This window comes from Myxine glutinosa, chromosome 1 (assembly GCF_964187855.1).
Source record: "Myxine glutinosa chromosome 1, kmMyxGlut1.1, whole genome shotgun sequence".
NCBI lineage: Eukaryota > Metazoa > Chordata > Myxini > Myxiniformes > Myxinidae > Myxine > Myxine glutinosa.
The window spans coordinates 278,050,072-278,059,380 of NC_136261.1; the positions used below are offsets into that span (position 1 = coordinate 278,050,072).

General features: G+C 44.1%; 1 protein-coding gene across 7 annotated transcripts in view; it reads right to left on the reverse strand.

Moving 5' to 3' along the window:
- The window catches only part of LOC137437950 (Na(+)/H(+) exchange regulatory cofactor NHE-RF3), a 46,021-nt gene extending 44,504 nt beyond the window's left edge, over window positions 1-1,517 (reverse strand). For 2 of the 7 annotated variants that reach the window (XM_078766299.1, XM_068132737.2), the window contains exons 1-2: window positions 1,257-1,517; window positions 1,123-1,144 (exon numbers count right to left, since the gene is read on the reverse strand). In XM_078766299.1, coding sequence (XP_078622425.1) covers window positions 1,123-1,144; window positions 1,257-1,293 — 59 coding nt within the window. In that variant the 5' untranslated portion in view covers window positions 1,294-1,517. The remainder of the gene's footprint in view (window positions 1-1,122; window positions 1,145-1,256) is intronic. The other 5 variants (XM_068132755.2, XM_068132772.2, XM_068132746.2 and 2 more) reach the window with 5 other exon arrangements.
- Window positions 1,518-9,309: the final 7,792 nt, after the last annotated feature.

Genomic DNA, 9,309 nt, shown 5'->3' on the forward strand with positions numbered 1-9,309 from the left:
GTTGCGGATAAAAAGGGGATTTTGTGTTTTTTTCATGAAAAACAAGATGGCGGCCGAAGCATGTGACGTACGACTTCGAAATTTTTTGCATTCTGAGTTTTTCTAAGCAACTGGGGAAATGGGGAAACTGGGGAAAACAACCTCCGTTGTGTGATCCTTAGGCCCCCTTTCAAGTTTGGTTATGATTGGATAAGTAATAACCAGGTGTATCGCGGTCAAAAAAACAGTCAGACAGACAGACACCAAATTGTGTATTTTAGTATGATATTTGAACACCATAGAACACAATTTACCTTGTTTGCTCCTCCATGAACCTTCAACTTAGCAGTATTTGGGAAAAATGTCTTGACCAATCAAATTTGTCAATCATGTTCTCAGTGTGGGGGAATGTCGAGATTCTTCTTCCTCTTCAAATAAACCGTTTCCAATAAAGTCCCATGTCCAAGTTCCAATAAAATTTGATGTCCTTTTTCTCAAGACTTCACGGGGTAAAGTGTTCTATGAACTCTGTAGTTCCGTATGTTATGCGTGCCTGCTCCATCGCCTGTCTCTTGCTCGTCACTTGTTTTGGAATAATTGGTTATCCCTGAGAGTAATTGTTAAACTTGTTTAAAATCCTGATAACCGGCATGGGATCGCATGCGCCACACTGCTCGGGCACGCGACTGACCAAATTGAGCTTTCATGTTCTCTCTCTCTCTCTCTCTCTCCGTCTCACTCTCTCTCCTTCTCTCCCTCTCTCTCTCCCTCTCCCTCCCTCTCTCCTCCTCTCTCTCTCTCTCTCTCTCTCTCTCTCTCTCTCTCTCTCTCTCTCTCTCTCTCTCTCATTCCCTCTCTCTCTCGGCGAGACATCGGTGTGTGTGTTCTCCCGGCAAGCTCCATTTGCGGCTGCGTGATGGGATGCTTCCACGGTTCCACAGGACAATATGTTCACACAAGGGCTGCTATATTCTTAAGACAATGATACATTATTAGGTATACATTATATGTTTGCATGTATGCCTGTACCTTTGATGTTGTCATCGATTTACGTACTTGTTTATTTATGATTTATGTATTTATGCAATCACAGACAGCAGGTAAATAAATGCTATGGATCTTTTTTTTCTTTCAGAAACTTACCATGTACGTTTAGTCGCCGTATCTGCAAAATAAAGAAAATAAATAATTTACAAATCTCACTCTCAAAGAACAAATTTTTTTAAATAAATCTCTCTCTCTCTCTCAAAATCTCAGTCTCTCAATTTCTCTCTTACCTGCCTCTCTGTATTTCTCTTCTTGCTGCATATGCATATTTCATTTATAGTTTTCTTTAAGATAGAAGCAGACAAAAGTGAAAGCAGAAACAAATAAGAGATTGATAAAAAAGACACAAATAAAGATAAGGGCACACACACACACACACACACACGGAGAGAGAGAGAGAGAGAGAGAGAGAGAGAGAGAGAGAGAGTGTGTGAGTACGAGAGTACGAGTACGAGAGTGATACAGCGTGAAAACCAAAGTGATACTGTATTATGCAATCATAGACAAAGTAAGAACAAAGAAAACAAAACAGTGCTTTATTTGCTCAAAGTTCACACAAAGTTACCTTTGCTGGTTTAAAAATTCACCTGCACTTACGTCAAACACAAACACAGTGAGTAGAAAGCATGAGGTTACAGGTATCCTTGTAATTGCAATAGACCCAAAACAGTTCTTGAAACATTAGAATGTTTGACTTTTTTACATGGCGAAAGTTTTGTTTCTTGTCCCTCGCCAAAAATGTTCTGCTTTTTCATTGTCAAGATCACATGTATTGATAATTGTAAGAAGAGATCAAATGCTGCCGCAGCAGTTTTCCTGCAAATAATTAATACCCTCTACAGTAGTAAGGACAGGAATTTGAAATTTGGCCAAGGTGCCAACACACACACATTATCATCGTCATCATAATCGTCATCAGCATCATCATCATCATCCTCCTCATATCATATTTTTTACCTTTTTAGGGAGGAGGTAATATATTCCGGCTTTAGATGCCATGTATGCTTGTGTAGCTGAATAATTCTTACCTGTATTAAGTGTTTGTATAAGGCAGGGAGCCCTTATTGGTGCGCGCAAGGGTACGGGTGTTGTCAAGATAGTTAGATTAAGGGTCCCATCGATGTTCTCCTCTATGGAACTGGGTGGGGTTGACACGACAGGTTCCCCCCCCCCTCCCCCCCTCCCCCCTCCCCCCACCACCAGAGGGAGATGATTTCTCCCCCAAAGCTTTCAGCCACCATGCGGCAGGCGACCATTTCCTCATTACCGAGGATGAGATTAATGATTTTCCTTGGGTGATTGGAGTGAGGGTTGGGACTGGTGGAGGCCTCAGAGTGGGGTTCCTATGTGACTCAGACTGAGATTGGTGGGTATAGTAGGGTAGGAGAACTAGCCTTAAGGTGGGGTAATAATAAGTTATGCGATTAGTCAAACTCATGGATCGTGATTGGTAAGTCTTCTGGTGGCAGAGACCCTTGTGGCCAGTGATTGGTGAACCTCGATGGGGGTGGGAGGGGAAGAGTTGGTGGGAGGGAGACTTGCGGTGGCGTGGGAATTGGGTATAGAACTCCTGCACTGACATGAAGCACTGCACTGAGTCTATCTGTGTCTGTTGTGCCCTGATGCTTTCTCTGTCTCTTGGCTTGGTCTCCCCTGGCGTACTTGAACCAGGTCACGCTCTCTGGCTTGGCCTTGCTGTTTCTCTGTCCACCTCTCTGCCTCGAGCTGCTGGTTGCCCTGACCCTCCGGCTTGTTGTCTTCTTTTTGCCCTGATGGAGACGAGGCCATGACGTGCAAGTTCTCCTCCAGCTTCATGCTCTAAGTGTACTTCACCCTGTCTTTCCTCGACATTACTGGGTGCCTGTTGTGTGTGTGGTGCCGAGGGTTATGACAGGCTGGTGTATTACTGTATGTGGTTTTGTGGTCGGGATTTGTGTTATATTACGGCTTGTGTAATGAATTATTTATTTATGCCTGCCTGCCGTGTGTGGCCGTGGAACGGTCCACCGTATTTTGCCGCCATTTTGTTGTGCCAATTATCAGACTCATTTAGCATTCCTGAAGGGTAAAATTTATTATATTCCTGTTTTACAGTGCATTCAGAAAGTATTCAGACCCCTTCACTTATGCTGAAATCGTTTAAATTCATTTTTTCCCTCATCAATCTACACTCAATACCCCATAATGACAAAGAGAAAGCAGGATTTTAGAAAGTTTTGTAAATTTATTAAAAATAAAAAACTGAAATATCACATTGACATAAGTATTCATACCCTTTGCTATGACACTTGAAATTTAGCTCAGGTGCCTCCCATTTCTCTTGATCATCTTTGAGATGTTTCTACACCTTGATTGGAGTCCACCTGTGGTAAATTCAATTGATTGGACATGATTTGGAAAGGCACACACCTGTCTATATAAGGTCTCACAGCTGACAATGCAAATCAGAGAAAAAACCAAGCCATGAGGTCGAAGGAACTGCCTGCAGAGCTCAGACAGGATTGTGTCGAGGCACAGATCTGGGGAAGCCTACAAAAAAATTTCTGCTGCATTGAAGGTTCCCAAGAGCACAGTGGCCTCCATAATTCTTAAATGGAAGAAGTTTGGACCAACCAGGACTCTTCCTAGAGCTGGCCGCCCGGCCAAACTGAGCAATCGGGGGAGAAGGGCCTTGGTAATAGAGGTGACCAAGAACCCGATGGTCATTCTGGCTGAGCTCCAGAGATCCTGTGTGGAGATGGGAGAAACTTCCAGAAGGACAACCATTACTGCAACACTCCATCGATCTGGGCTTTATGGCAGAGTGGCCAGACGGAAGCCAAACAGTTCAATATTGGTTTCATCTGACCACAGAATCTTGTTTCTCACAATCTGAGAGTCCTTTAGGTGCTTTTTTGCAAACTCCAAGCAGGCTTTCATGTGTCTTTCACTGAGGAGAAGCTATTTTTTACTTCATTTCAATCTCCTCGTAGATGTCAAACATCGTCGTCCATTGGATGCCTCACTACAGCTTAGTGTTCTCGGTAAAGCATCCATTGTTTCGTCACTGAACATCGCGTGTCTTCCAACTATGCCCACATGACCTTTTCAGAAAATACTTTATGATTTCCCGTCTATAATGCATCTATCGCTGACAATCCAGCCCATCGAACATGAGATCACACATCACATCAAACCCACGGGTCCCTCTGTTTTCACGCGTGCTCACCAACTAGCAACCACGAAATTTTGTATCTCCTGCTAGGAGTTTGACTACATGTTACAATGTGGCGTCATCAGACCATCGTCCAGCAGTTGGGCATCACCACTGCACATGGTACCAAAAAAGTGTCCCTGCGGAGATTAACGGTCCTTAAACGAGACTGTTCCAGACATTTAACCCATTCCACACATTCAGGTTATCCACTACACTCCATGGTACCACAGTCTTCTACAAGGTCAACCTCATTCATTTGTACCATCAGATTCTCATGGATCTAGATGACATCCCGGAGACAGCAGTCACCACACCTTTCAGCCTGTTTGAATTCCTTCAGCTGTCATTTGTTCGGCCTACGCAATGCCAAACAAACCTTCCAATGTTTTATTGATCAGATGCTAAAGGTTCTGCACAACGTTCTGCTACGTGTGTATATATGATACTCTAATCGCCAGCGCAACCTTGGAAAAAACATCAGGAACACCTACGTCTCCTCTTCACCCATTTATAGGACTTCAGGCTCATCATCAATCCCACAAAGTTCATATTTGGTGTTCTAGGGTTGAATTTCCTCAGTCACTATGTTTACCGCTCAGACATCCGTCCGCTCGAGAAGATATAGATTATTTGGGATTTCCCTTTACCGGCATCTTAAAGCAAACTGCGAGAGTTTTTAGGCTTCGTCAACTTTTACCATCAATTTCTTCCAAACACATTCACAACACTGCAACCGCTGAACGAGTTACTCACCGCTGGTAAGCACCCTGAAGTGTTCCAACAGTCAGAGCCCACCTTGACAGCCTCTACACCTTCATAGATGCATTGGCCAACGCCTCACTCCGGATTCATTCGAAGCCAGAGGCGCCAACATGCCTGATGGTAGACGCATGCCAACATGCCTGATGGTAGACGCATGCCAACATGCCTGATGGTAGACGCATGCCAACATGCCTGATGGTAGACGCATGCCAACATGCCTGATGGTAGACGCATGCAACATGCCTGATGGTAGATGCATGCCAACATGCCTGATGGTAGACGCATCTGAAGTCACAGTGGATGTGGCCCTTCACCAGTTAATCGATGCCGACTGGCGTCCATTGGAGTTGTTCTCGAAAATGTTGAAACCACCAAAACGCAAGTGCAGTGCCTGCGATGGGGAATTATTTGCTGCATACCTCGCCATCAAGCACTTCCACCACTTATGAGAGGCCGCACCATTCTCTGTCCTGACTGACCACAAACCTTTATCTTTCGCTCTGTCCACCCATTCGGACTCTCACTCTCCTCACACAATTCGCTAACTCAGTTACATCTCACAATTCACCACCGACATCCGGCACATCAAATGAATTGCGAACTTGGTGGCCGATTCTCTCTCATGCATCGAGATATTGCTATTGTCTTCTACCAACACACTGGCCATCGATATTGATGCACTTGCAGCAGCACAAGGACATGAAGTTGCACCGTTTCCAGTCTGCAAATGGTTCGCTTACATTTTGCAAGGTACAAATCCCAGGGACAAACACTACCCTCATGTGTGATACATCAAAGGGACAGTCACGTCCTTTCGTTCTTGCAGCATTCTGCAATGTAGTCTTCGACACTTTTAACTCATTCGCCCACCTGGGTATTCGAGCAACCCAGCGACTCATCACCTCATGCTACGTCTGACTATGCATCAACGCCGACATGCGCCATTGGGCCAAGCAATATCTTCAATGTCAACACTTCAACATCCAACGTCTTACTGTCTCATCACTCGGTAGCTTTTCAACATCTGGTAGGCGTTTTTCATCAGGGTCCACATGGATCTTGTCTCCCAGGAGAATTCCTTTCAGCGCCCTGACTACCTTCAACCAGCAACCGCTATTTACTGACTTGTGTTTACCACTTCACCCGTGGGCCGGAGGCTACACCGATACCTGACCTCGCCTCACCTACCATTGCCAGGACTTTTGTCCACACCTGGATCACATGTTTTGATGTTCCATCAACCATTACTATGGATCGTGGTAGCCAGTTTGAATCAGCTCTATTTCGCGAGCTGACTCAACTCCTAGGTACCGACCTGTGTGTGAACCACCGCTTACTATCCAGCAGTGAATAGGATGGTGGAGCATTTCCAAGTCTTCTGAAGTCTGAAGATTGAAGACCAAGTCTTCTGAAGTCTTAAGATTGAAGACCAAGTCTTCTGAAGTCTGAAAATTGATTTCCAGGTCTGAACATTGAAGACCAAGTCTTCTGAAGTCTGAAGATTGATTTCCAGGTCTGAAGATTGAAGACCAAGTCTTTTGAAGTCTGAAGATTGAAGACCAAGTCTTCTGAAGTCTGAAGATTGATTTCCAGGTCTGAAGATTGAAGACCAAGTCTTCTGAAGTCTGAAGATTGATTTCCAGGTCTGAAGATTGAAGACCAAGTCTTCTGAAGTCTGAAGATTGATTTCCAGGTCTGAAGATTGAAGACCAAGTCTTCTGAAGTCTGAAGATTGAAGACCAAGTCTGAAGATTGAAAACCAAGTCTTCTGAAGTCTGAAGATTTTAAACCAAGTCTGCTGAAGTCTGAAGATTGATTTCCAAGTCTGAAGACTCAAGTCTTCCCTGAAATCACATGCCAACTCTACGCACTGGACGGACGTTGTACCTATGGTCTTGCCTGGTACGCGAGCTGCTCTAAGAGACGACCTTGGATGTTCCACTGCAGAGCTTGTGTACGGTGCACCACTTCGTTGGTTAGTGCTTGATATTTTCTAAACGTTACGTCGTGAAAACTCCATCTGTAATATGGATAACTACCCTTTAGTTAGATTTTTCTTGCAAATTATTTATTCTTGTTATTTCGTATAACACCGACACGGCTGCGGGGTAGCACCATTGGTTGAGGGTACGGCTGTGCCGCTGATGCAGTGCCCCCTGTACATTAGGGCAAGAACTTTGAATTTGGCCAGGGTTACGGCGATAGCTCAACTACTCTTCACAAAGGATAATCGTGGGATCTTTGATGTCCACCAAGTATTGCTGGCAGACGGGCCACCATTTTAATGTTATTCTGAGGGATGGCACATTGATGAATCAATGGCCCTGCCTATGAAACATCGCGAAGATCGTTTATAGCTGGATCAGATCCAATAATTTTTGAAATGGTTCTTCACCATTCAGCGATGGGGCCAAAAACGATATATAGCACAAACAGTATAGCACGATATCTCAAAAACTTGTGGATGAGTTATAATAAAATTTGGTGGATGAGTTTGTGAGGCGAGAACAAACGGATTACCTCCACCACCAAAGGTGGATGGAGGTTATGTTTTCACCTTTGTCTGTCTGTCCGTTTGTGAACAAAATATCTCAAAAAGTTGTGGACGGATTCGGACGAAAATTGTCAGAGATGTAGCGTATGTGACAAGGACGAAATGATTAGATTTTGGTGAAGATCCGGATCTGGATCGGGCTCGTATAATTTTTTAAGTGATTCTTCACCATTGGGAGATAGGGCCAAAAATGATACATCGCAGGATATCCCAAAAAGTTGTGGACGTATTTGGACGAAACTTGTTGGACCGGTTGGGTGTGTGACAAGGAAGAATCGAGTCAAATTTGGCGAAGATCCGGATCCAGCTCGTAGAATTTTAAAGTGATTCTTCACCATTGAGTGATAATGATATGGACAACCGGACGTATAACTATAATATGCTCTCTACTGAGTGCCGTTCTAGTTAGATTTTGGTTCAGGTCCTAATCCAGATCCGGCCGATCAGTGATATACAAAACATAAACTGTTCAGCCTGGCGGAGGTATGCTGTCTACCAAGTGCCCGTTGTAGTTCATAACTTTATTTCGTACATAAATCGTGTGGAATCTTTGAGATCCTCCCCTCGTCCCTCCCACCGATGATCACTTACTGCCTGCCCTGCCCCTTTCCCTTCTGTTCCCTCCCCTTTCTCATGTCTCCGCCAAACCTTCTTTCGTCATAAACTCTCGCGAGATCTGAGCATGGTTCGGAGCTAATTATCGTGAATTTTTATACAGGTCTGGAAATATAACGTTACATGAACCGTTCAAAGTACAAAGATAATTTTTGGATTGAGACGCATCATCGCTCATGAAATAAAGAAACAGATGATTCATAATAGTGTATAAGAATTCCCATACCACCGTCTACACCGCAATAAATGTGAAAACACGCAAGAAATGTTAAATCCGATCCCTCCCAAAACTCGTAAATTAAAACGATCTGTACAGAAAGAACTAAAAAAGTATCCACATGTTAGATTCCTATCAGGTAAACATATTGTACACATGTTGCTCGGTGTACTGCAAATTTCGTCGACATGGCAAGTAATGGCGATATCCAGTAAATGGCAAAGATACGAAACCCAGAAATCGATACTTCAAGAGAGAGGGAATGAAGATTGTGAAGAAATAGAAGAATTAAACATGCCTTGAGATCGGATATGGCTGTATTGGGGAACGAGGGGTGTGGGTGTAATATTGGTTTGTGAGGATGGCCGATGGTCGGTGCATTGTGATTAGATGGGTGACGACACTGGGGTTGGTGCAGCGCAGCGCAGGCATGATGGGCCGAATGGCCTCCTGCGCCAAATCCTTGCGTATCAAAATTAAAGTCTGAAGTATATCTAGTGGAATTTATTTATAAACAAATACTTTGAATTTAATAAATGTAATAAGGTGTCTAGTATTGTTATCTTTTCTTACGTTTGAGTTGTTATGTTTCTCCAATGTTGTTGTTGTTGTTGTTGCGGATGAGACGGATGTGTTTTGTGCCGGATATGATAGTGTAGCTGTGTAGGAGGAAGTGTGTCGTGTGATGGTGACGTAAGAAGAGAGATGCCATCTTGTGGAGCCCGACGTATGTGAACGTTACGTGCTGCGGAATAAACGGACTTGTGCCTGGCGATTATTCGCATCATTTAGCGTCTGTTGAGCGATGCAACGTCACAGGGACGCGATTTCGCTTCAGAAAATAATTAAAAACCTGTGGTAAATTAAGGAGTGGGCGTGGTCGTCAATGAGTGGGCGTTGTCGAGAGCTAATAAAACGCCCAATCGGGAGATCTGCTTC